The sequence below is a fragment of the Lissotriton vulgaris genome, chromosome 10 (genome assembly GCF_964263255.1).
Source record: "Lissotriton vulgaris chromosome 10, aLisVul1.2, whole genome shotgun sequence".
In the NCBI taxonomy this organism is placed as follows: Eukaryota; Metazoa; Chordata; class Amphibia; order Caudata; family Salamandridae; genus Lissotriton; species Lissotriton vulgaris.
This window is the reverse complement of record NC_141698.1, coordinates 897,940,161-897,967,862: the sequence shown is the minus strand read 5'-3', so window position 1 is coordinate 897,967,862 and position 27,702 is coordinate 897,940,161. Positions and strand designations below refer to the sequence as shown.

The 27,702-nt window shown below is 46.0% G+C and overlaps 1 protein-coding gene across 1 annotated transcript in view; it reads right to left on the bottom strand.

Annotated features, from left to right (window-relative positions):
- Nucleotides 1–27,702, bottom strand: part of VPS50 (VPS50 subunit of EARP/GARPII complex) — a 791,964-nt gene that overhangs the window by 613,579 nt on the left and 150,683 nt on the right. Inside the window, exons 9-10 of the mRNA XM_086941875.1 lie at nucleotides 26,988–27,070; nucleotides 282–324 (exon numbers count right to left, since the gene is read on the bottom strand). Of these exons, the coding sequence (XP_086798001.1) occupies nucleotides 282–324; nucleotides 26,988–27,070 (126 nt within the window). The remainder of the gene's footprint in view (nucleotides 1–281; nucleotides 325–26,987; nucleotides 27,071–27,702) is intronic.

Here is a 27,702-nt window from a genome sequence, read left to right as displayed (position 1 = left end):
TTTAAACTCCGGTCTGTTAATGACAAGCTGGATTGGATTTACTAGGTCATTATACCTTGTTGCCTGATTTTTTTATTGTGGCAGAGTACCGTAAAAATAAATGTATCATATTATTGCCGAACTCTACCGCTCACGACTCCGGTCCCTTTTCTTATGCAACCCCTTCACCTCCAATTTGAGGAATTTCTAATAATATATTTTACATTTCCACCCCCGATATTAACAGTATTCACACGTCCATCCTGAATTTGTAGTATGGACAAGGGTTCAGCAATTCTTACCTCGATTTGCTCCAGGGTATCTTGCAGCTTTGAATTCAATTCACTGAAATGAAAAAACAGTCACCAAGAAAGTGAGCTCAGGCAGCCAATCAAAAGTGTGTAATAAGAACATGCGACTGGTCCAACCCTTGGAAGTAAAGATCTACCCAAGGAAATTACATGGAGTAATAAAGATCATGGTGCTCGTGTTTGGAACATGCACGCAATAAACCTCACGAGTAGCCTGTTATTAATGCCTTAACTGCTGTTTTCTTTGCTCACAGTGCTGAGCCCTTTTTTGGCTATTTGGGGTAGTTTGAGCTTAGGGTTCCACAACTTTTTTTTCCACACAAGATATCCTGGCCAAGTTTGCGTCCATTTTTTACAATATTATGGGGATTACAAAGGTACCCAGGGTTTATGGATTCCTATTCAAGGGGACCGAGAAAATAGGCAAAACATAGGCTAATTCTGCTTTTTAGGCAAAATAGGAGAAAGGTGCCCAAAAAAGATATAGTTTTTTCCTAAAAATGGCTTCCAAGAACATGCAGGGCTGAATAAAACAAACATTGGCGTAGCCAATAGGTCTCGCTTTTGGGACCTTTTAATTATTTAGTTATGCAGCACAATATCCTTGGTGCAACAACATCAACTGTTGCATGGCCAAACACTTATAGGTTCCCAAAGGCGAGACCGATTGGCTATGCCAATGCTTGTTCCTAGAATGGGGAGACAGAAATGCATGCATCAAGCTGAGACAGGGATGCATGCACTGAGGTGAGACATGAATGCTTGCACCGAGCTGAGACAGGGATGCATGCACTGACCTCAGACAGAGAAACATGAACCAAGCTAAGACAGGAATGCATGCACCGAGCTGAGACAGGGATGCATGCACCGACACCAGACAGAGAAGCATGAACCGAGCAAAGACAGGAATGCATGCACCGAGCTGAGACAGGGGGTGAATGCACCGAGCTGAGACAGGGAAGCATGCACCAAGCTGAAATAGGGATGCATGCACTGAGCTGAGACAGGGAGGCAATGGGGGGGGGAGAGCTTCAGATTTCCCGACAATCACACTGGGATGTAAATCTAAAAGACATTATACGACAAGCAGGGGTGCATAATTGGGGCTTAAGAGTCATGTGAAAAGAAGAATGCGGATTGGTAGAAGCACTAAGTGAGAGAAACACAATATTGGGTAAAATAATCAACATTTTTAGGGCTTTCAAAACAGATGAGAGAGAGAGTGGGTTTGTGTACGTGTCTTTGTCAGTGAGTGAATGCGAAAAAAACTGGTGAAATCCAACAGATACCTCGCAATACCCGACTGAAAGCCCCTTGACCCAACTATTAATCTGAAAATACATTTATTAGGGGGTGTAACATTCTAAACACCCCCTGAAGCTGCGCCCACGAACACTATCCGGCCGCCCAAACATTCTAAACCCCCAACTCAACAGGCACAAGTACCAGACATGATCCTAAAGGAAAAAACCCTCGATCTCCCAATGCGGGGGGAAATAAAACAATGCCACCGAGCCTTGGAGGTCTTTGTAGCAGCTGCACCTGTGTAGGGACGCCAAGACCCTCCCCACTGACCACATCCTCCTTAAAGGCTTCACGACTGGCTTCACCTGGGATACTGATGACACATCAGTCTGGGACAAATGCCTTCTCAAGTATAACTGTTACAATCAATCTCACCAAATCGAGGACAGCTCCCACACCAGACAAGCAGCCTGACTCCGAGCACAGCACTACCAGGGTTGCTAGGCAGCCATGTGAAGAGTACTGGTGCCTGCGTGGGTCACGGGGGCCACTGGAGCGTGGAAATCAGTTTCAGGTGAGACAAAGGCGCCCGCAGGTTCTCAGCTGAGGGACACGCCCAGCTGGTTTGGAGCTTGTTTTCCGTGCTGATTTGGGCTGAACCACATTTTCCGCTTAGGTGGAGCAGGTCAGCACCCGCACGGCTGCAAGCCTTGCATGGGGGTGCACTGAGGGACGAACGTGGGTGTTTGTGCAGTGTTGTCATGGTGCCTCGCATCCAGACAACACGCTTCTTGTGTGCCCGGCAGTGTTCTAATGCAACCTTTAGCTCTAATTCACTGCGCACCACAGCGAGCTGCCTCTTGGTTTAAAAAAGGAAAAAAGTGCTAATGTTTTCACAGTTTTCCATTCCTTGTAATGACCTGCGCAGGATGAAGGTCTGAGTTAACCCCGTTGAGGTTTATCAGCGTCTGTAGGTTACATATGGGGCTTGCAACAGGAGCTTAACCCCTTGAGCTGTGTCACTAATTTAGGGTGTTAGCATATTATATGATTGAAGCAGTCAAAGGGCATTTGAAAAAGTATGTCAACTGTGGTGTTGCGCGCAATGGGGGCGGGCTGATTTGGGCGGGATTAAAGGCAAGGCATGGCTTAAGAAACAAACGCTGAAAAACTAGCGCGGCCCCGAAAGTTAGTCGAGAGCAGGTTTGCCAGGAGAGGAGGAGGCAGCAGGGGAAGGGGAGAGAGGAGGGGGTCTGCGCCTGTTTCCCTTGTGGGAGTGAGCAGGAACCTTATGTTAATTACAAACACATGGTTTCAAAGCTCGCTCCCGCAAGGGAATCGCCAAACGTGCACACGTTGCATTCAAAGCAATGAAATGCATGCACGTTTTTGCCTGAAAAACGGAATCGATGGCAAAAGGTCTTTTTCCTATGAAGCATGTGCACTGCGTAGGCGAGACGTAAAAACAAATGTATTACAGTTTTAGCATTTTTCAAGGATGTAGCCCTTTTTTCTTATTTTTTTTTGCTCTCAACCTTCCAGTTAGTGGTGGAAAACTGTGTGAAAGCCATGTGAAACCCATGTGTGATACAGAAAAGATAGAGATTTCTCAAAAGAAGACAGAATTCCTAATCCAGCAAGGGGTCATATACGTAGATTCCTCAAGGATCCCTCCAGGATTTCCTGACAAAACTAACGGTTAAAATAAAGAAGTAGTTAAAATGAGTAGGAAAAAAACGCCACTTGTGACAATTTTATCAGTAGCTTTTTGTCGAGATGGCCTATTTACAAAAGCAATATACCATGATGTCCGCTAGAAACTTATGGTTGAGGGGCTATTTAGGGTTTGTAGGTTCTCCGAAAACCCAAGGTACCCAGAACCAACAACTGAGCTGCTCTATACAACGTTTTTTCTGCGTGTACCCAGTATAAACCAATTTACATGGTGAAATATGTAGATTGAAAAATGGGTTTCAAGATAACTTCAGTATTTCTGTAATTGGCACAAAATAAGGAAATTAGGAGCAGTTTTTTTTACATTTTACATTTGTACATCTCTTAATTTCTGGGTACCCATACTAGCATACAGGAACAGATCAAACCAAGATCAACGGAAGCCCTTGCAAGTAGACTCCCATTGACTTTTCTTTGAACCATTTCTGTCAAGAACATTAGCCCAGCCACACAAGTGGTACAGCATTTTCAGCAGCACAAGTGGGGTAAAGCTTGGTAGTAGGGATTTGTGATGCTTTATCCTCACTCCAGAAGTATCCATCACAGAAATGCAAGGTTAAATTCATGATTTTAGGCAGAGTTTAAAGTATGCAGGGCATTGTGGCTAAGAAAACTTCATGAGATCATGCGAAGCACACCACCTTGGACTCACAGAGATGTCTACTTTTCAGAAATGTGTTGAGTTTGGTAAGTTTCACTGGGCAGCGACAGAGCCAGATCCTAGTTAATGTTTCCACATCAAGATCTGGGGCTTCTCCTGTTGTGGACACTAGGCCTACACATGCAAGAAGGATAGGTTTTTATCAGAACAAGTGAGGGAATGCTGGGAAATAGGGATTTTGTTGATGCCTGCATATTCCGAAGGTTTACATCACAGAAAGGGAAGGAAAATGAATGATTTTAGGCATCCTGGAGTCTTGATGTTTATTTTTCCAAAATGTCTCGGTCTGGTAGTTTTTTCCAGTTGGCTGCCTACCCAAGTGCAAAAAGTGCAGCCATTCACCTTAGCTAGTGGAAGATATTGGGCTCTTGCCCCACTCTACTTGGCTCTATGGAAAAACAACACTCTAATGAATTAAATGTCCTCTCTTTTGCCTGTGGAATGTGATGTTATAGTCCTCAGCACAGCAGAATGATTGTTGAGGCTTTAGGGGGAGGGTGGGGCCAGACGTCAGGATGGGCCAGACCCACCCACCCCATTATTATTTTTTTAAATAGTCCTATTGTATACTGGGCTATCTGCCACAAAGGCAAATTGGGTGCCAACTCTTCTGCCCTCCACCGAGGCCCAAAAACTGGTTAGTCTCCTTTTAGGGGTGTGAGGGGGGCTGCCCTTTTTTGTCTCAAATGCAAAATGCCTAGTGTTCTTTCTACTCCCCCACCCCACACATTTGGGGGAACATGTGGGCCAACCTTCCCAATTTAGACAAACTTCTTATCTGCCCCCCGGGGAGGCAGAAAGATATTATTGCCCCTTCTGGGGCGGGGTATGGTTCGTTCAAAGGGAATTTGCCATTTTGAAATCCCTGGTGTTCACTGTGCTTTCTGCCCCCCCCCCCGAGCCTTCCCCCCCCCGGGGGATGGGGCAGATTGGGGGTTAATTCCTCTATCCACCCCACCCCCTAGGGTGCACAGAAAATCACCAAGACAATGCTGCATAAATGCTGTGTTTTGTCTATTGGGATTTCATCGACTTCCGAGAGGGGCAGAAAGACTGTTGAGCCCTTTGGGGTGAAGACGGCTGGAATGCCAGAAACCGGTCCTCAGAAGCTTGTTTCCGGTCCAGGGAAGACATGCCTTGGCAGTTCGGGCTGGACTGTTCCCATGAGGCACAGGGTCAGACTGATTTGCATATAGCCATGTCTGAACTGGGGTGGCAGAGTGGGCTAAAGAACGGTGATGGATTAAACCCAGATCTTTTGACTGGGTGTGAATGTTTGATTGATTCAGATGCTGCGTCCATCACCACCCCCTTTTGTACCGCCTTTGGGGTGTGGAGCATCGCCATGTCCATGGTAGGCAGCCCCTACCCCATGTTTTTCCCCCTTGGTGTCAAGTGGGTTTTCTGCACACCTGGGGGAACAGATCACAACATTCGGCCCATGGCGGGCAGCAAAGACTAATGTCCATGCCCTAGTGTGCAACCCTCAAACCACATTAAAAAAAACCTGTGTCACGCGTCACTTTTGCTCCTGGGTGGTTAGAAGGGGATAAGAAAACAAGTTACTTACCTGTAACTTTGGTTCCCCAGTATTGGTAACTTTCATAGATTCCCATGCTTTGTATCATTCCCCGTCGTCGGACTGGGAGTCTCGGTAATAAAAAATATCATAGTAGTAGGTACAAAAGAGAAAGGAAAGGCTTAGGCCTCATTCCCTTTTGTAACATATCAGCCTCTTTTTGTAAAAGAGACCAAACTCTAGGCGTCAGCCAATCAGAAGAGCCTCACCCTTAGAACCTTCCTGAAGGAACCTCAGAGCCTCAGATTTTCGTAGCCGTAGAGTGCTAGACACCATACTTGCTGAAGGCTGAGCTTTCCCCGGGGAGGTGGGTGGGCGCATGGGAATCTATGAAAGTTACCAATACTGGGGAACCAAAGTTACAGGTAAGTAACTTGTTTTCTTACCCCAGTATTGGAACTTTCATAGATTCCCATGCTTTGTATCAGAATAGCAAGCAGTAAAACATCATAAACACATTTTGTAAAGCAGTAAATTATCACATTAGCAAGAAATTACAAAATGTGTCACCCCTGGAAGGTGGGATAGAAAGGAAAGCTCACCCATCACTTGAAGAGGTTTCTCAGGACAGCTTGGCCCACAGCCGCATCATCCTGCTGCAAGGATTCTAAGCAATAATGCTTAGTGAACGTGTGTACGCTGCTCCAGGTAGCAGCCCTGCAGATGTCCTTGACATGTACCCCCGCAAAGAGGGCCGAAGAAGAAGCCACCGACCTTGTCGAGTGAGCGCGGATCCTGCCCACCAGAGCTTTTCCTGCTAACTGGTGGCAATGCAGAATGGCACTTGAAATCCATCTCGAGATCCCCTGCTTGGACAGAGGGAGACCCTTGTTTGGACCGCCGAAGGCAATGAATAATTGCGAAGATTTCCTAAAGTCCTTGGTACGGTCTATGTAGAACTTTAGACATCGTTGCAAATCGAGAGTGTGCAATGTCTTTTCTGCTGGAGTGACTGGGTTCGGAAAAAATGTTTTAAGTATGACTGGTTCATTTAGATGAAAGTCAGTGGGGACTTTTGGAATGAACTTTGGGTTGGTCCTTAAGATGGTAGTGTTCTTTTTGAATTGCAAAAATGGTTCTTGTATAGTCAGGGCCTGTATTTCCCCCACTCGCCTCGCTGACGTGAGGGCCAAGAGTAGAGCTAACTTCCACGATAAGAACTTTAGGTCTGAGCGGTGAATCGGCTCAAAAGGTCTTTTCATTAGCTGAGCTAGGACTAAGTTCAGATGCCACGTTGGCGGAGGAGATCGCACTGGTGGATAAACCCTGAACAGGCCTTTGAGGAATTGCTTGACAATTCTCGCAGAGCACAAAGAAGGACCCGAGTCCGCCCTTCTGAATCTCGAAATCGCTGCTAAATGAACCTTGATGGTAGAATGGGACAGATTAGACTTAGCCAGCGAGAGTAGGTAAGGCAGGAGTTGATGAGGTTGTGACATGAAAGGATCAATCTTTTCTTTATTGCACCAAATACAAAATCTCTTCCACTTTAATCTGTATGTTTTGTTCGTGGACGGAGCCCTCGCCTGAGAGAGGATGTCTTTGACCTCAGTGGAAAGTGGGACATTCATGTATTCTCGCTGGTCAGGAGCCATGCGGTCAGGTGCAACGACCTTGGGTCTGGATGCCAAACCTGCCCTCCGGACATTGCCAAGAGATCCGGAACGTCCTCTAGCGGTATCGGAGGTACCAGCGATAGCAGATGTAGTTCGGTGTACCAGAATTGTCTTGGCCATGCCGGGGCTATTAGGATGAGTTTGCATGGTTCCGTTTTCATCTTCCTGATGAGTCGAGGAAGCAGGGGGATCGGTGGAAATGCATAGAGGAACCTCCCCGTCCAGGCTATCGACAGGGCATCGCCCAACGAGTCTTGGTGATGGAACCTGCTGGCGTAAGCTGGACACTTTCTGTTGGTTGGAGTTGCAAAAAGGTCCACCTCTGGTGTGCCCCATTGCTGAAAGAGTAGATCCAGAACCTGTTGCTTCAGCTCCCACTCGTGAGTGACTGAGGTGAGTCTGCTCAGTCTGTCTGCGCCTTCGTTGAGCACTCCTGGTAAGTGCTCCGCCCTCAGAGAAATTCCGTGAAGAATCGTCCATTCTAGAATCTGCTGAGCCTCTCGTGACAAGGGAAGTGATCTGGTCCCTCCCTCCTTGTTCACATAATGCATAGCCGTGGTGTTGTCTGTCCTGACTAGCACCTGTGAACCCCGGAGACGCGGAAGAAAGGCTTGAAGGGCCAGCCTTATTGCTCTCAGCTCCAACAGGTTGATGTGTAACTTTTGGTCGCTTGGGGACCAATGGCCGCTGACCTGCAGGTCCTGCATCATGGCTCCCCATCCCTCCAATGACGCATCCGTCGTCAGTACGTGAGGCGATGGAACGCTTGCGAAGGATAGACCTCGGCATAAGTTCTGTTGATTTGACCACCAACGCACTGCATCTTGCATGTCTCGAGTGACCAGCACTTTGTCGTCGAACGATCCGTGCACTTGTTGCCACTGAAGGTCCAGTTGCTCCTGCAGGGGGCGCATCCGGAGCCTGCAGTGCGGGATCAGGGGGATACAGGATGACATCACCCCCAGCAGCGACTTGTAGCTGCGTACAGAAAGACACTTTTTTCTTTGAAGGTTTCCTGCTAGTGTCTGCAGTTTCTGAATCCTCTCTTGAGTCGGAAAGGCTTTGGAAAGCCGCGAATCCAGCATTGCTCCGAGGAACCGAGCCCTCTGAGACGGTAGCAGCGTGGACTTGTCACTGTTCAGGGTGAGACCCAGATTGTGGAACAGAGTGGTGCAAGCCTGCACCGCGTCCTGCGCTAATGTCTTGGTTGGGGCCTTCAGTAACCAATCGTCCAGGTAAGGGAAGACCTGGAAGTGGTGTTTTCGCAGGAATGCTGCGACAGGTGCCAGCACCTTCGTAAAAATCCTTGGAGCAGAGCGAAGGCCGAATGGCAAGACTCTGAACTGAAAATGGCTCTTGGCTACTGTGAAGCGTAGGAACCTTCTGTGCGCTGGGTGAATTGGGACATGGAAGTACGCGTCCTCCAGGTCGAGTGTGGCCATATAATCCCCCGGGTTGATCATCTTCAAAACATCCTGCAGGGATACCATCCTGAAGGATAGGGAGATGAGATAGGCATTTAGCTCCCTGAGGTCGAGGATGGGACGCCATTTCTCTCGCGTTTTCCTCACCAGGAAGAACCTGGAGTAGAAGCCCTGGCCCCGTTGATTGGAGGGGACCGGTTCTACCGCTTCCTTGCGGAGCATCTGTTGAACCTCTAGTCGTAGGAGATGAAGATGACGCGATGGTATGGCTGATGGGGGTCTGGGTGGAGGGACTTCCGTAAACTCTAAAGTATGTCCTCGCTTGATTATGTTGAGCACCCAACGGTCCGATGTAATTTGGGACCAATTCAGAAGGAATTTTGACACCCTGCCTCCAACTGATGATCTCTTGGAGGAGGGAACAGTAGGCAGAGCCAGGAGGCCGCTATTGGCGTTTAGATGAGTCCCGTCCACGGGCAGCCTGCTTGCCCTTATTGTATGGCCGTGTATAACCAGAGGACTGGCCCTGTCTCTGCTGGTAGGATTGGCGATTTGGTTGGTATCCAGAGCTGGTCGAAGAGTAGCGCTGTTGTTGATATGCGCCCCTGTAAGTGCCACCTCTGCCTCTCGTGCCCCTAAAAGGAGTTTTGCGGTACTGGAGCGTTCCCAACGATCTAGCCGTCTCTGTGTCCTTTTTTATCTCCTGAAGGGTGTCGTCGATTAGTTTGCCGAAGAGTGCCTCGCCATCAAAAGGAAGATCCAGGACCTTATTTTGGATTTCTGGTCTAAACCACGTCGCTTTCAGCCACCCCTGGCGCCTTAACACTGCCGCTCCCGCCAAAGCTCTGAAGGACGTAGTGGCAATGTCCATGGCAAAATCTATGATCTCCATGGAGACCGCTTCACCTTCTTGCAAGGTCTTCTTGGCTTCCAGTCCCGATTCTGGAGGAAGTTGATCCAAATAGGGAGCTATATCGCACCACAACTGGCGATCATATCGTCCCAGTATCGCCAAAGCATTGGCTGCGCGAACCAGAAGGCTAGCGATGGATGAAAATCTCTTGCCTGTGCTATCCAACCGACGTCCATCCTTATCAGGAGGGGCCGTTAAGGGTGCAGAAGGGTTCCGTGACTTCCTTTGCGCCGCCTGTGAGATTACAGAGTCCGGCCTGGGATGACCTGTCAGGGCAGCCGGTCCATTCTCCGGCGCTTTATACTTCTTGTCAAGGCGCGGTAGCACAGGGATTACCGTGGCTGGGTTTTTCATGGTCTTTAACCCCTCCTCCCATATATGGTCCACAATCGGAATGGACCTCGTAGACTTACGGTGAGTGTCTTTAAAGTCATACAAGAAACACTCCGTTGTTTGCGCAGGCAAGACCAACTTAAATCGGCCGGCTGCCCGTTCCATCAGTTGGTGAAAACTACCGATGTCAGCAGGAGGAGAATCGCCTAGGTCCTGGTGTGGCGATGCTTGATCCGGGTGGACGTAATCATTGTATTCATCTCCATCCTGATCTGAGTCCGGACGATTATCGGAAGACACATCTGTGTCATTATTATGATCCCTATCCGGATCATCTGCTGGATCAGAAGGAGTCTGGGGCAGTGGCCGCTGTGGTTGAGGAGGAGACTGCACCGGGTGCATAGGTGGGACAATTGAAGAGTGGCCCCTAACTGGAGTTGATGGAATAGATCTTCTCGGAGCTGGGCGCTCAGCCTTGGATTTATAGTCATGCAACATCTTGTGCAGGTCATGTAGGAAGGACGTCGGGACTGAAACCATGCCGTGTGATTCATATTCCCTTGGCTCATCAGTCTGTGGGTAGTAACCGCCACCCTGTTCATATGCTTCCTCCGAGTCAGTTTCTTGACTTTTAATGAGTAGTTGCGAAGGGCTATTCGCATAATCAAAGCCATCCTGACCGTCTCCCTCAGAGTCCTCTTGGTCTAGCAACAGTGTGGGAGGTAATGATGGCACTCTTCTTGGGGACGTCATTTCAGGCGTGATCCTCGTAAGAGAAATCGTCACCCTCCTCTCTGCAGCCAATATTGTAGGCTGCTCCGTCGATGCCGGTGAAATCCTCGTCGATGAGATAGGCATGAAGGAAGTCATCGTCGACGCCACCGACGACGAGCCCGCCGTCGATGTTGAAATCGTTGTCGTCGTTGAAGCACTCGTCGACGACATGACCGTCGTCGACACCGTCGTCGACACTATCGTCGACGGCGTCGTCGTCGATGTGCCCGTCGTCGACGACGTCGTCGTCGGTATCGCCGTCGTCGCCACCACCGTCGACGGCTTCTTCGTCGACGATGTCTTCACCTTCGTCGACGATGTCGTCGCCATACTGTCCGTCGACGCTGCAGTCGTCGAGGTCTTCTTCGACGACGACGGCGCCTTAGCCGTCGACGCTCCCGTCGACGCTCCCGTCGACGAGCCCGTCGAGGGAACCAATTGGATCTTGGGCTTCATTTTCGTCGTCGACGGAGCCACCGTCGACGATGTCTTCGTCGTAGAGGACTTGGAACTCCTCTCAGAAGAATGTGAAGAGGGTTTTTTGAAGGCTGGGTCTGTCTTCTCACCCTTAGGAGGCGAAACCAATTCAGTCTTGCCCGACCCACTGCGGTGGGGGGAACCTCCTGAACCCCGGCCATCAGACTCACTGGGGGTCTTCCTTGAAGCCTTAGAGGGGCGTCCAGTAGAGGAAGAGGGGGAACCTCTACCCCTTTTCACTGACCTCTTAGAAGAAGCGCAGGACACTGATTCCTCCTCATCACTGGAAACTCCATGTTTCCTCTCCTTCTGCCTCTGCAACCATGTCAGAAGCCTTCCAGCACGATCTCTCAAGGTCTTGGTGGAGAGAGTGCGGCAAATTCGACAGTCCTCTGCCTTGTGATCAGGATACAGGCAGTAAATGCAATCCTTGTGTTTGTCTTCCACAAACAGCCTCTTCTTACCACAGGTGGAACAGGGTTTAAAAAGGGCTTTTTTCTTCTCAGCTTCAGCCATTTTGATGAAGAAAGGTGTTTCCTGAAGAATCTGAAGAAAAATCTGAAGAAATATGTATATAAATGAGTTCAAAAGAGTAGAAATAGAGCAGAGCTCAATGGAGACTCCCTAGCACAACGTGCGGTAGAAAATCTGAGGCTCTGAGGTTCCTTCAGGAAGGTTCTAAGGGTGAGGCTCTTCTGATTGGCTGACGCCTAGAGTTTGGTCTCTTTTACAAAAAGAGGCTGATATGTTACAAAAGGGAATGAGGCCTAAGCCTTTCCTTTCTCTTTTGTACCTACTACTATGATATTTTTTATTACCGAGACTCCCAGTCCGACGACGGGGAATGATACAAAGCATGGGAATCTATGAAAGTTCCAATACTGGGGCAATAACCCTAAACCACCCTGCTGAGGGGGGAATCCCTCTACTTTCTTTTGTGAGAGCATGGCCTTTCCCAATGTGTCCAGGCCCCACCACTATATTTTCATTTACACAAACTATAACCTGTTCTCTAGTGGGCTTTCAAGGGGGTGAGGGGGGCAGACTGGCAGCAATCACCCCATCTGCCCCCTTGGTGGGGGGGGGGGGGCAAAAAGACGGTTCCATGTATATTGTGGTTGGGAGCTTGAGCATGCCCATGTATCCTGCCCCCACCCCTATATATTTTTTTTTCAACATCTCTTGTGTCTAGTGGGCTTTCTACCCCCATTGTGGGGGTAATTTCTCTTATCTGTCCCCAGGAGGGAGAAAGACTGAGTTTGCAGGGGGTTGGGACAGTAAAAGCCCTTGCCAAAGGAGCCGCTCCCCATATCCCTGGTGCCTAGTGGGTGGATCTCTGCTTGGGGATCCCTCTTCTGTGGTGATGCTCAAACAGGGATCACCTGAGCAGATGTGCCATTGGAAACAGGGGATTCTCCCCCCATCTAACACCTCTATCAAGAGAATCAGATTTGCCCCGAACACTAATTCAATGAAAATAAAAAGAGCCCTTCTGCTAGTTTTACTTTCACTTTCGGAATGCAATGACGTTAGCGTGCTCAGCGCACTGATCGTCATTACAGACAATTCATTATATATACACACAATTCATTAACACTATTGACCTTTAACCGGTTAATTTCAGTGGCTTTGTTTATTTAAACGGGTGACATGCTCACCTAACTATAACATCCCGGTAACCTCTGTTTTTGTTCATTACATTTCTAAGCTTTTTTCAAAAGCAAAAGTAGCATTACCACCATACCGATCTATAATGTCACTTTCAACGTTGTTTTTTTCTGTGAATTTTTATGGTTTTTTTTAAATGTAAAGTAAGATGTAACAGCTTCGACAACCGACCCGGAGACCAACCCACCCAACCTTCTGCAGGACCTTCACCCCCCTTGAACATCCTTAACGACTGGACCCAATCTCCACTGAGGACACCATCCGCCTGATGAACTCCATCCACTCAGGATCCCCAACTGACCCATGCCATCACCACATCTTCAACAAAGCAGACTCCATCATAGCGCCACACCTCCGAGATGTCATCAACTGCTCCCTCAACTCCGCCACCTTCCCGGAAAGCTGGAAACACGCAGAACTCAGCGCCCTTCTGAAAAAAACCCACAGCTGACCCCACCGAACTCGAAAACTACTGCCCCATCTCGCTTCTTCCATTCCCGGCCAAAGTCATCGAGAAAGCTGTCAACAACCAGCTCGCCACCTTCCTCGAAACCAACAAATCCCTCGACTCCTCACAGTCCGGCTTCCGAGCCAAACACAGCACTGAGACCGCACTTATCGCAGCAACAGACGACATTCGAACTCTACTGGACAATGGAGACACAGTCGCCCTCATCCTCCTCGACCTCTCCGCTGCCTTCGACACAGTCTGTCATAGCACCCTTCTACAGCGCCTCAGAAATGTCGGAATCCAAGGAAAAGCACTGGAATGGATCACCTCGTTCCTCGCCGGAAGAACCCAGAGAGTCCGCCTCCCACCATTCAACTCAGAGGCCTCTGAAGTCATCTGCGGCGTGCCACAAGGATCGTCACTCAGCCCCACCCTCTTCAACGTATACATGAGCCCCCTTGCGGCCATCGCTCGCCAACACAATCTCAACATCATCTCCTACGCTGACGACACTCAACTGATCCTCTCACTCACCAAAGACCCTAACACCGCCAAAACCAACTTACACGAAGGAATGAAAGAAGTAGCCGAGTGGATGAAGCACAGCCGTCTGAAACTGAACTCAGACAAAACAGAAGTCCTCATCCTAGGCACCTCCCCCTCCGCCTGGGATGACTCTTGGTGGCCAGAGGCCCTTGGAAAAGCACCCATCCCGACGGACCACGCACGGAACCTGGGCGTCATCCTGGACTCCTCACTCTCGATGACCAGACAAGTCAACGCCGTTTCATCATCCTGCTTCAACATTCTTCGCATGCTCAAAAAAACATTTCGCTGGATCCCCACCGAAACTAGAAAAACGGTCACCCACGCACTGGTCACGAGCCGCCTGGACTACGGAAACACCCTATACGCCGGTACCCCTGCAAAACTCCAGAAAAAACTCCAACGCATCCAGAACGCTTCAGCCAGGCTCATACTAGAAATCCCGCGTAAAGAACACATCTCTGGTCACCTGAAGAACCTCCACTGGCTCCCCGTAAATAAGAGGATTACTTTCCGCCTCCTAACCCACGCACACAAAGCACTTTACGAACTTGGACCCGAATGCCTCAACACACGACTGTCCTTCTACACCCCCTCCCGTCAGCTACGATCCTCCAACCAAGCCCTTGCCACTGTACCTCGCATCAACAAAACCACCATGGGAGGTAGATCCTTCTCCTACCTGGCAGCTAAAACCTGGAACTCACTTCCCACTCACCTTCGCCTTACTCAGAACCACCTAGCATTCAGAAAGCAACTTAAAACTTGGATATTCGACAAGTAATTCCCCACCCTTCCTCAAGCGCCTTGAAACCCTATGGGTATGTAGTGCGCTATATAAATCTCTTGACTTGACTTGACTTGACTGGCCTGCGCTGCGTGCAGTTGGGCACAGAGTGTCGCCCTTGGCCTCTCCATCTTCCTGGCACCCAAACTCCTGCTGCGCATGGCATATTGTCATTGTCAAAAGGTCACAAAACCAAAAAGTAATAAGTGGACCTATTGACTTTATCAAGGGGTGATAACATGACAACACATATATAGCAGCTCTATTATTTTTGTCCAAAAAATAACCAATTGCGTAAAAGAGGTTTAATAAAGATTTGTAAAAAAATGCTTTTTTTAAACCACAAAATGCACTCAAATGTAATCACAAGAGGACCCTGCACTCTAGCTGAAGAGCTTAGCGCTCCAGCTAGGAGTGCTTTAAAAAATATGGTAAGCTCACCTGGGTCATGGTTTTAATGACCCAGGAGACTTACTGTTTTTTTTTCTTGGGGGATGAGGTCCCCTGGGAAGATTTTGGCTCTTGGAGGTGGGTTGTACTACCACTTCCCTATATTTAAAAACTGCTCCAGAGCATGGGGTTCCTAGGGCTTTCATAGATGCTTTGAGAAGGGAGGGCCAGGAACCCCCCTGCCCCTATTAAAAAAATTGACTTCGGGGAATGGTGCCTGAAATGGCTCAGGGGAGGTTCATTAAATGTTTATTGCCTCAGTGGATGAGGTCTCAGAGGCTGAAACGAGGCTGCGGGGTGGGGGGGAGGGGGTGGGGGAGTCGCATGCCCCTCACCTTATTAATTCATTTGGGCACAGAGGATGCATTGAATCCCCCCTACCATCCCTGGGCCCTCCCCACCCAGGTTTATTTTTATTTTTTTAAGCGGCTGAGCTTAAGCTTTTTTTATATATAATTTTGCTGTACATCTGCAGTTTTTCCACTAATTAGCGACAAAATGTAAAAAATATATGTGTTTTGGCCTCAAGGGGGTCTCAACCAGGCCTAGGAGTGCAGGGGATACCTACCCTGCCTCCTTGTATCTTTTTGTTAATGTTTTTCATAGGACCAAGGACTGAGTCTGGAGTCCTATGCACAGATGCCACCCCATTGGTGTGAATGTGGTGACAGCGAATCAGATTTTATATTGAAGTCTGTCAGCTCTGCAGATCCCCCGGAAGTTGAAATATACAAGTTTTTGAGCACCACTTTTAATTTACTATAAGTCAGGCACCTCCGTACACAGTCTTGTCATCTGACTTGACACACTAAATTAACACCTTCTCCATGCACTAGTTATACCTTTGCATATCACATGAGTTATAGCATGTAAAATCATAGCATTCATAATACTTATGAGATTTCAAATTACATAATTTCTGAGAATATAGTGCGTGGTAGAGTGGAGAGTTATAGTTAATGTAGTGTGCGAGTGAAGTGACAAGATTGTGTACAGAGGAGCGCGACTTATAGCAAATTGAAGGTGGTGCATAAATCATAAATGTAAGCTATAACTAGAACTGTAAAATTTCTAATGTTTATATATTTTAATTTGAGTCTGTATATAAAGAAAAAATAACAGGTTTCTAACTATAACGTATCCTTAACCTTTGTTTTTTGCATTGAATTTAAATGTTTTTTATTTTTTAATAAAAAAATTCAAATCGTGGTGTTGAGTGTTACATAGTATAATGGTGTTAATTGGAGTGTCGGAGTATAGTGGAGGATAGTGTTGCACAGTTTAGTGTAATGGAGTTTAATGTTATACAATTTAGTGTTGTAGAGTGGAATTGAGTGGAGTGGCGTAGCTAACAGTGGAGTAAATTGTTATACAGAGAAGTGAAGTAGTGTGTTGTGGAGTATTGTGGAGTGGTGTGTTGTACAGTGGAATGGCAAGCCATATAGTACAGTTGAGTGTCGCACAGTGGAGTGTTGCTGATTGCAGTGTTGTGGAGTGTCACTGAGTAGAGTGTTCTACAGTGGCATTCACTGAAGTAGAGTGTTGTGTTGTTTAGTTCCTAAAAATACATAGGATCTGCACATTTGTAAGTACAAAAAACTAAGAATTGGTTTCTAGACTGATTCCGGAAAACCCCAAAGGATATGTCAGCCTCTAGACCAGCTAGCTCACAGTGCCACCATAAGCCCCCTAACCTTACCAAGGAGAGAATAGTTTCTGGCAACCATCGAACATGACAACCCTTGACCCGTCAAGGGATCGTGGAAACAGTACTGTACTTTTCGCTCAGTCAATTGTGCTCCCTTAGTCTCAGAGAGATACACAGAATAAAGGTTGAGGAATTTTTCCATAAGAATTTATTGAACCAGCATCATTCTAGTATAAAACATGTTTGCTGAGACAATCATTTGACAGAATTTTTTTTAAAAGATTACAAGCATCAGTGAACATATGCAGGCACATAAACATGACAGTAATCAAGAGTATTCCTACGATGCTGACCCTACCTATGTGTACCTAGCATGTATGTGGGTTTAAAGCCAAGAATTCCCTAGGAAAGAGCCAACCTCGTTACCTGATGGGAGAGAATGAAGGGCCCGTCTTTGTCCCGAGTTGGACACCCCGCAAGGGATGTCAGACCACTGCTGGTCTTGAAGCTGTAGCAGGCCAGGACCTCAGTGTCTTATGTCAGCATGGAGGCTTCTCTTCTGTCTATCTAGTGCAGGTATGTTTCTTTTAAGCCATAAAGATGTCCTCAGGGTTCCTACCACAATCGATATGTTGTGAGTACGATTATGTAAATGAGCCTAAACCAATAATTGTAATTATACAAAGGAATTCTATTACCCAATATGAAAATGGCCATGACTTTTATACAGAGTATGTTAATCTGGTTATGTACATCGTGTGCAGGAGACTTTTCTAAGAATCTTCAAGCATAATAGATGAGGATAGTTTCAAGGAAACCACTCAACATTTATTCAGCACATAACTGAGTAAAAGGTCAGTGCTAGAACTGTTATGCAGAGCAAGGTAGGACAAATGCAAGTGACAGGTCGCTTAGCTACTTAGGCCTAAGTTGAGGTGCATGACAGTTGCTTAAAGTAGAGGGATAGTGTGAAGTACAGTGTAGTAAAGGGTTGTATAGTTCAATGTTGTGGAGTAGAATGTTGTCCAGTAGAGTGGCAAAGAATCTCGTACGGTGTAGTGTTGTACAATTGAGTGTCACAGTGGAGTCAGGTAGGATCGAGTGGACTAAAGTGGAACAGAGTGGAGTGTCATGTTCAGAAGCAGAGTGGCATGAGGTAGGGAGGCCTAGTGCATCATACAGTGGAATATAGTGTTGGGAAGTGCTGTGTCGTATAGTGGAGTGGACTGGTGTGTCGTATGGTGTCAGAGAGGGGAGCAGCAAAGTGGTTTAGAGTGTTCTACAGTGGCCTTAGGTGGAGTACAGTAGAGTGCAGTACAGTAGAGTGGAGTAGTGTAGACTGGAGAAGTGGAGTGGAGTAGTGTGTCAGAGTAGAGTGCAATAAAGTGGGGTGGAATGGTATAGAGGGAGTACCAGGGAGTTGCGTAGACAGAGTACAATATGCAACAGTGGCATAGAGTAAACTAGCGAGGCACACTCTGATAGAAAGGAGTACAATGTTGTACAGTGGAGTGCTAGAGAGTGGAGTATTGTGTAGTAAAATGGAGGGGCGCATGGTGTTGGGTGAAGTACAGTGTTGTAAAGCTGAGTTGTGTGTAGTGTAGTGTAGTTGAACTGAATGGAGTGAAGTAGCGTGTAGTGGTGTAGAGTAGGGTAGAGGGGAGTGGCATACAGTGGAATAACGTACAGTGAAGTGGAAAAGACTGGAATCATGCAGAGTGGAGTGGCATACAGAGGAGTGGCATATAGTAAAACAGAATAGAGTGAAGTATGGTACAGTCGAATGGCGTAGACTGGACTAGCATACAGTCGAGTGGGTTAGAGTAGAATATCATGCAGTGGAGTGGCGTAGAGTGGAGTTGTTTACAGTGAAATAGCAGAGTAGAGTGGCGTAAAGTGGACCTGAGTGGTGTAGAGTGGGGCTTAGTGGCGCAGAGTGCAGCTTAGTGGCGTAGAGTGTAATAGTGTAGCATGGAGTGGCAAAGAGTGGAATGGCATACAATGGAGTGGAGTGGCGTACAAATGTACATGAAGTGTGTCAGAAATGTTTAATATGGTGTAACGCAAGCCAGTGACTTACACTGCCTTGCATTTCTCTACATTTGCCAAGCAATGCAGAGCCAGCCAGGCATGGTGGCCTTGTGTTGCTTTGTAAATCTGACTTAAGTATTGCACTGCCCATGAGAGACTATACACGATGCAAGGGTAATGCAATAGGATGATACAATTTAGGACTTAGTGATCTACTGGGTCACGGTATAGTGAGACAACTTTGCGGTATACTGTGGTACATGGCGATGACAAGGCAGTATATAATTGGCTAATGTCTCTATTTACAAAACGTAACTACAGAGTGGACTACAATTGCCTCTGGCTAAGGCTTATGCTTGTTAAAGGTATATGCATGTTAAAATTCGCATGATAATGGCATTGCCTCGTAAAGAATGTTTACCCTGTGATCATTGTACAATGAAGAACATGTGACCAGAAAGTGTGTACACTAGAGGTAAAAAAAGAAAAACATAACAGTTGTATACTGACGACTCAACTGTTAGACTAAGGAGCAGACGAACAAGGAAAGACGAAACTTGCAGCACCACCATACTGAATCTAAAACGGGTACCTAGAAAAAAAAATCAGGATGAAACCAGGTTTCTAAATACTTCCTGGGATATGGGAAGTTAACCGAAATGTACTGAGACAAAGGTACTTCAGCTGAAAGCATGCAGCCTAAAAAAAACGGTAGGGGACTGAATTAGCAGAGTTAAATCACAAGGAAGTGACATTACAAACGGTAACACTATACCTTTATAATATTTATCACTTACAGTTGAACGAGTCTAGTTCAGAAAAACAGGTTAACTTAATCATGCAGAAATATGAGAAGAACATTTTTCATTTTCTGTTAGAACTGGGGGTCTCTGGTTGGCAGAGGTAGGTACCTTTGACCAAATAAGGACCCTTGCTTTTAAGTCAGGGAAAGAGGATTACACTCCTGGATAACCCCTGCTCACCCCCTTGGTAGCTTGATACGAGCAGACAGGCTTATCTCAGAGGCAGTGTTAAGCTTTTATGAACACGTACAGTAATACAGTGAAAACACTACAGATGGACACCACACATGTTGTATTATAAAAATAAGTATTCTTTATATAGATTTATCACAAGACCATAAAACAACAAAAACCACAATACTGTACACAAAACACTTCTTCAAGTTGGTAGAAATAGTCTAAAAATAGGTTCTTCACTTAAAAGCAGTTTTAGCAACAGATAACCCCCACTGGAGTTAGTACGGCGATACCGCAAGGTGCGCGGAGTTGGGCCCAGAGTCAAAACAAACCCACAAAGAACAGTACCTTGGAAAAGCGAAAACAAAGAAAGCTCACGGCGTCGGGGAGATGCGGTGTCTTTAGCGCGGTGCGTCGTCGGTTCCTTGCTTCGGGATGATGCATGGGGACCTGGATACTTGCGCAGGCAGGGGAGGCGTTGATTCCCGACAGGAGCGGAGGTGACGTCACAATGGCACCGACACCACGGTTCTGTGCGATGTCACGATGTTGATGGATTCTTGACCACCCAAGTCGACAATCGGCTCTGCAATCATGTTGGCTTCAGAGTCGATGCAGCACAGCAGCAGGCATCGGGCCGGCGTCGCAAGTCGAGCAGCGCTCCGGCTATGGCAGGCTTACGATGCCGTTCGCTGGCGACGATGCGGCAGGGCGGGTGGCGTCGGTCTATGTTACCAGTCATAGCAGCGCTCATGGCTGCGTAACAGATTACGGCGTCGCTTGCCAGCATCGGTGTTGCAGATTCTTTCTGTAGCACTAGACCAGCAAGTTCCAGATGCAGGCAAACAGAAAGAGTGAAGTCTGATATCCCTGAGACATCGGTCATGAGGTAGCTCAAATCAAGCCCTTAGAGTAATATTCTGCAAGATGATGAAAGTTCTTTAAAAGTTCCTTCTCCTCTACTTGGCAATGAAGACACCACTGCAGGCCAACCCAGCAACACAGCACACTGGCAAGGGGGCAGTCCAACTCCTACAGCTTCCTTGGTTTTTCACCTTGGCAGAGGTTTGTCTTGTTGTTCCAGAAGGGATCTAAAGTCTTGGGGTCTGGGTCCCCATATTTATACTACTAAATCATTTGTCCTATGAAGGCAGAGGGGCCTGTACCTAGTCCAAACCAGTTCTGTGCAGTCCTGGAGCACTTTGTTTACAGGACTTCTCCTTTCCTTTGATAGTGTGGGCCAGGGACATCCGACGCACCACAGGAGGTGGAGCCAGCATTGTGGAAGGCAGGCACAGCCCTATTCAGCCCTAGGTGCTACTCCTCCCACCACTCTACATGCAGATGGGTTTAGTCAGCCCTGTGCTGACTCACCCTGTCTCCTGGAATCCCCCAGACCCGGTCATTCAGAAACCAGACCCACAATACACAAGCTAGCAGAGGCAGGCTGAATGGTTAGGTAAGAAAATACCTACTCTCTACAAGGGGTATTTTCAACACAGAATGTTAAAACCAATTTTACTAAAAGATGTATTTTCTCATTCAGGCATATGTTCCCTGGGTCAGTTAGGATTATAAGATGTTATAATCAAACTGCCCATTCTGGCCTATGGGGACTGGTAGCCTTGCAATAGTGAAAAGCGAAAATGGCTGTAATTCACTATTAGGACATGCCACACACACCTTACACTTACAATACACCCTGCCCATGGGCCTACCTTAGGGGTGTCTGATATGAAGAAAAGGGAAGGTTTGGGGACTGGCAAGTGGGTGCACTCACCAAGTCGACATGGCAGTACTAGACGCACACAGGCTCTGTAATGGCAGGCCTGAGACACACTTTTCACTGTAATAGGGTCTGACAAGTAAATCAAATAACCCAATCATGGCGTCACTAATCAATACATCACTTTACCATAGGGAGCACTTGCACTGTGGCACTGAATAGCAGTGGCAGAGTGCCCAAAGCATCTAAACCAGCAAAACATTTAAAAAACAAAGGAGGCAATCCGTAAAACAATGGAAGGGAGGCTCACGCCAATGGTACCAGGTCTAACAGTTTCTTTTATTTTTGCACAAATCACTTGTAGGTTTTCCACATCTTAATGTGTAATTGAGCCAAGAAAAGAATAGATGAAATGGAGGGAGGGAGCTGGGAAAGGATGTAGCACACTGGTTTATCTTTGTCTGTAAGAGGCGTAATGCTATGGTTGGCACCTTCAGTAACCTTTAAGGCAGAAATGAAGTCTAAAGACCCCAATGGCCGATTTGTGGGAATAGCATGAAAAATGGGTAGGGAACCAACAGTATCATTAGATCCTATGTACCGGATACATTTTTCAGCATTCATTTTCCTTTGTATAAACAGATTTAAGATTTAAAAGATTATTAGAGCGCATTCCAGGAAGGCTTAGTACCTGGGCTGCACCCTGTCCAATCATGCCCCTTTTCCAGTTCAACTAAAAGGTAAGGCTTTCACCACAGACTCCACAATAGCGCCTGCAGGCGAATAAACTTCAGGACCGCACATATAGAGAGGAAACCCAAGAAGCCATAAAATAATATATTGCCACAAATACTGGAACAGTGACATCTACAGGACGGGAAACATCCTTTATAACGCAACCATTACATCGCACTAAACTTACAACGCAGTCATTACATCGCAACATCCTCTACAACGCATGTCACTACAACGCAGGCATTACAACGCATGGCACTACAGTGCAGGCATTACAACACATACCATTACAACACATAGTACCCCTACACTATCCAAAACGTACCCTACTGTTGCACCACCTGGAGGTACAATAGTAATTTTTACCCCTACACTATCCAACACTTACCCTACTGTTGCACCCCCTGGAGTTAGAATAGTAATTTGTACCCCTACACTATCCAATACTTACCTTAAATACAATGTAATGGTATGCGTTGTTACGGTATAATGTGATGTAATGGAATGCGTTGTAAAGGTAGTTTTTTAAAATGCGATGTAGTGTAATGCGATGTAATGGAGTGCGTTATAAAGGATGTTGCAATGTAAAAACTGTGTTGTAAAGGCATGCGTTGTAACGTCATACATTCCTACAGGACTGCTATGGGAAAACTTTAAGGTGGCAAACACAAGGAGATGATGGACGGAGTGCTGAAACTAACAGCCCTCACCAGCCAAGCTAGCTTGAATCCAGTGGCAGTGAGCAAGGGACCCTCGTCTGGTTATACCCTGCCAACTTAGGGCGAACAGAGCAAACACAAGGAGATGATGGACGGAGTGCTGAAACTTTTCAAACACTCACCCCCAGTCACAAAGCTGGGTTGAATCCATCATCATTCTTTAGCTCACTTTGCCACCCCAGTTCAGACATAGCTATAGGCAAATCAGTCTTGCCCATGTGCCTCATGGAAACAGTCCAGCCTGAACTGCCAAGCTATGTGTTCCCTGGACCGGAAACAAGCATCCTGGGACAGGTTTCGGGCAAATAGCCCTCATGGGCCAGGCTAGCTTGAATCCAGTGGCAAAGTAAGCAAGGGACCCACCTCTGGGTATACCTTGCCAACTTAGGGTGAACAAAGCAAACTTTTAAGTTGACCATTTTTGGTGGTTGGGGGGCATGGGAGGCAAATGTAATAAACACAAATTCGGATTTACTACATCACTAGGTTACAAAAGGTAATATAGAAGAGTGAGTTAATATAAATAACAAATATCAATTGGACAGGCAAGTAGGGCTGGTCAAAATGAAGCAATATAGCAGCTGGAACAATCTAGGGAACGAATAGGTAAGAATGACTAAACAACGTACAGTAAGTAATCAAATGGGCAGGGGGGCAAGTCTAGCAGGCTTTTGGAATGTCTAGTGAATATAGAGATAGTCAACAAACCAATAGTGGCAATTCAAAATGATCAAGAGTAAGTTGTAACAGTCCAGGAACTTTCCACTCCAACTTTTGAGGAATTTTATACAGCTTTATACACTAGGCAGCCGACTAGAGACACCAATGCTACAGATGCACTACTGGAAGAAGACCAGCTATCTCATGGAAGACCTTAATGTCCCAATAGACATGGATGAGATTAAGTGGGCAATACGGGACATGAGGAAAGGAAAAAGACTGAGAGGTGAAGGACTCCCTACTGAGGTTTATCAACAATACTTGGAAATACTGGCCGCACCACAATTAAACATGTAAAACGCCTATTGGGGGGCTACTGGACACATTGCAAAAAGCCCAGATAGTAGTTTTTCCTAATGGCTGGAAAAGATTTTTATATTCATTTTTAAATTAGATGAAATGTGTGCTATTTTATCTGTGCTTTTATGGTCAAACTGGCCGAAATAAAGTTCTTATTGAATTAAATTGAAAAGATTTATTAGAGTGTGAGTAAAATAGGCCATCGGCAAGGATAAACATGGGTGCGAAGATACTGGGGAAGATCTTGGCTAAGAGAATGGCAAATGCTTCCGAGGCAATGATAGGCACAGACCAGGCAGGGTCTGTAGGTGGGTGCACAGCAACTAATAACATCAGAAAGGCTTTTGTGACCTTTGAACATGTGAAACGGACCAGCGTAGAATGTGCTGTGGCTAGTTAAAACTCCACAAACCATGTGATACAGTGAATTGGACATTCATGCATAAAATACCTAAAAAAGATGTATTAGGAGAGTGGTTTCTGAAATGGATGACCCTACTATACAAAGTTAGTACAGCTCAAGTGAGTATAGGTCACAGGATATCAGGAAAATTGGACCTTTAGCCGGGGACACATCAGAGGCACTAATAATTGATCCACTGGCACAACTGATTCGAGTACAGCATATAGATGACTGCTCATTGCTTACATCCACACAAACAATAACATTGTTATACACCGAAAACATCCTAGTAAAGATAAAAGACTCTGTGGAGACATGGGACATAGCAGAGAAAACTGTGACTGAAGTGGGGAGACTGCATGGATTTGCTCTGAATCTCAATAAATCAATCTTTTATCCAAGGAGTGATGCGGAAGTATGAGATGGAACCGATGTACCATTGCAGATACCAACCACTACATTTAGATGTATGGGAATTATGTTCAGAAAAGATCCAGGTATATAAATATGTGGAAATGATGCTCAAAGGACTTGATAACAATATCAATGAATGGTTGAGTCTCCCAATGTCTCTTACGGTTAGGATAGATCTCAGTAAAATGGGAGTCCATCCCTGTTCTGTACATAGTAGTACACATGGAAATTCAGATATAAGAGGTATGCTTCCGGACACTAGATGAGTTATTGCAACTATTGCAGTGGGACATGGGAAAGTGAGCTTAGCAATGTACATGCTCAAATTAGCCAGCGAGGGAGAAGGCATGAAGGCCCTGAACTTTAGAATCTATTATGAAGCAACACTGTCACAGTTACAATATATGGTGGCATGGATGGAGGGGCGGCACACGAACCAGCGTGTGAAACGCCCCGAACGATAATGCAGCCCATGAAATTGCTTGCACTCCTGTTAGCTTCAGTAAAAGTCCGAACACAGATGCCCACATATGGGCAAACAATAATAACAAGTTGAAATACAGCAACCAATCAAGAGGGTCATAAACATGAGAATGGCAAAACTGATAACATTGCAAACAATACTGTGTCTGTATCTTTCTGAAGGGAGAGGTGTGAAGAGAAATACTCCACAGCTTGGAAGACTTGCAGGAGGGCAGAATAATGGGCTTGCCACTTTTTGTGACATATGGGGGATTGCAATCATGAACTTCTCGATGTATGTGAGAAAGGCGGCTGTCATCCGTAACATGTCCTAATATCCCTCAAAGACCAGCAATACATACTGTAAATCAAGTGTTGCTGTGTCTTCCAGAGCGCTGAAAGTTATATTCCAGATTGCATTTTGCCACTGCTCCCACACAATAACAAAATGAAAAATATTAAAAAGTAGTAGAGTAGGGACCTGCGAGAAGAGCTGCAAGGGCGGTGCTGCTGTGAAATCTTTCAGAATTGCAGGACTGTCATGTGAAACGCTAGGTTGAAAGTGGTCAACAAGTGTATTCACATAACAATGCACCCCACAACTGTTACACAGAATGAACCCCAGAAAAACCTATGCCTGCCATAAATTTTAAGTGGCTATAGGCACTTACATACAAATGTGGTAGAGTGCCCAGGAATATCCAAATTCTGGGAGGCACTAATTTTGAAATGATGCTTTTTACCAGACAGGAACTAGCAGTTGACTATTCAAATGTGTTTATTGGGGTTGGTCCTAAAGGGTAAAAAATATGAAAGCGGTGCCTAAAAGAGCTAGGTCCTGTGGCTGGAAAAGGTGTATTGCAGTAGGATGAATAAAAAATACAGTCCTGAAGATGCAACAACGGGAGAGATACGATCGAATAGGTAGCAGCGTTATGAAGCATATACAAGAAACTTCAATACCGATCAGGTGGTCTAGAGGGAACATTGGAGTGAGATGCAGTGGAAATTGAAATGGAAAAGGGAATATGGTAAGGGATACTACTGAGGAGCATACCGAAGGGAATAGTCTTAATGTGTAGATGACCAATATGGCTGAAAAAATACAGTTACAAAGTTAAGATGGCTTGTATGCATATTAACTTGACGTATAATGAACAGAATCCACATGTATTAATACAAGATGTGTGTAGTGAGTTTCCCGCACTAGAGGTAAACAGGGAAAAGTTCTGTGTTCTTTGAAAACCAATAACAAATCTCCGTCTGGTCCCACAAAGTCTTAAATGGGCAAAGAACCTCCCCACCCCCCCTCTCCCATCACTTAACCTGGCACTAACCCCAGCAATTCCTAAGCTCAGCTGACCAGGTTTTGTGGGAGGTTTCCAAAGCGAAGTGCTCGACACGGGAGGCAAGGCTTTTTCAGATGCTACAGCAAATATTCTAGCTGAACCAAATTTATTACAATGTATAAAAGCCTTAAAACCGGACTTCTTCTTTCCTCGGGTTACGGAAAGTGAAGGGTGGATCTTCTCCTAGAGAGTGCTGTTTCAGGGAAAATATACCTGTGGGTGTACTTTGCACTCCACAGCACATGCTAAATAAAGTCTAGCGCTTGCATGTTTACTGGAGTGGGACGACAGACGCCAGTCACCAAGCAACTCAACAGACATGTGCAGGGCAACACTGCCAGGCACGAACATGAAGCATTACAACTGAAAACTGTTTAGCATTTAGAGTTCTTGGTTGGCTTATTTAGTATTTAGCAGGGCTTTTTGGAACATCAGACTGCAGTATTGAATATATGCTTTCCGCAACAGTGAACATCCTAGTTTCAAAACAGAACATGCATAATTTAGAGTCTAAAAAGTGCAACACTCTTGGACAAACTGTTAGGGTCTTACCTTATGCAACTATAGTGTTTGAATGTGCTGGCTGCCTTTTGGCATTCCAAGCAGAGTTGTATAGCTCCAGGATAATCTTCTTCCTGAGAACATTGGGAAAAAAAGAAAATTAACCGGGCAGTACACTCTGCAGCATTGCCTATAAAAATAAATAAGTAAATTAATGGAATGATGCTAAGAGGATAAAAAAATGTATAATTTAAAACACGATTACTTGTGAGTTTGATTCAAAGCAGACATTGCTTTGCAGATGGAATTAAAATATTAGAAGTTTTCATTTCCCTCCAGATTGAACCCACAATTAATTAAAAACTATTGGTTACTTAAAAAAGAAAGTAAGAAACTAAACGGGGAATCCGGAATATAACAAAAACCGAGCAGCAATTCAAACTAGACAAAAGATACTGTCAATGCACTCGTAAGTGCAAACATTTCCAGTAGAAACCACAGATGTTAGTTAAGAGGACATTTTGAACACTACTTCTGCTATGAAATCCCAGTTCGTCTAAGAAATACATTATGAAGACAAGCGCACCGGGTAACTCTGCACAGGATGAACGCCACTCAAAGGCCAGATATTATATGCCCCTTAATAGTGCCCTACGCCCAACAACTCAACAACCTCCCAGCAACCTCTCCTAAACACTCCACCTTTCAACAACCCTCAATTCAACACATGTGTGAAGTTATTGTATTCCTCAACAGTGCTCAAGTT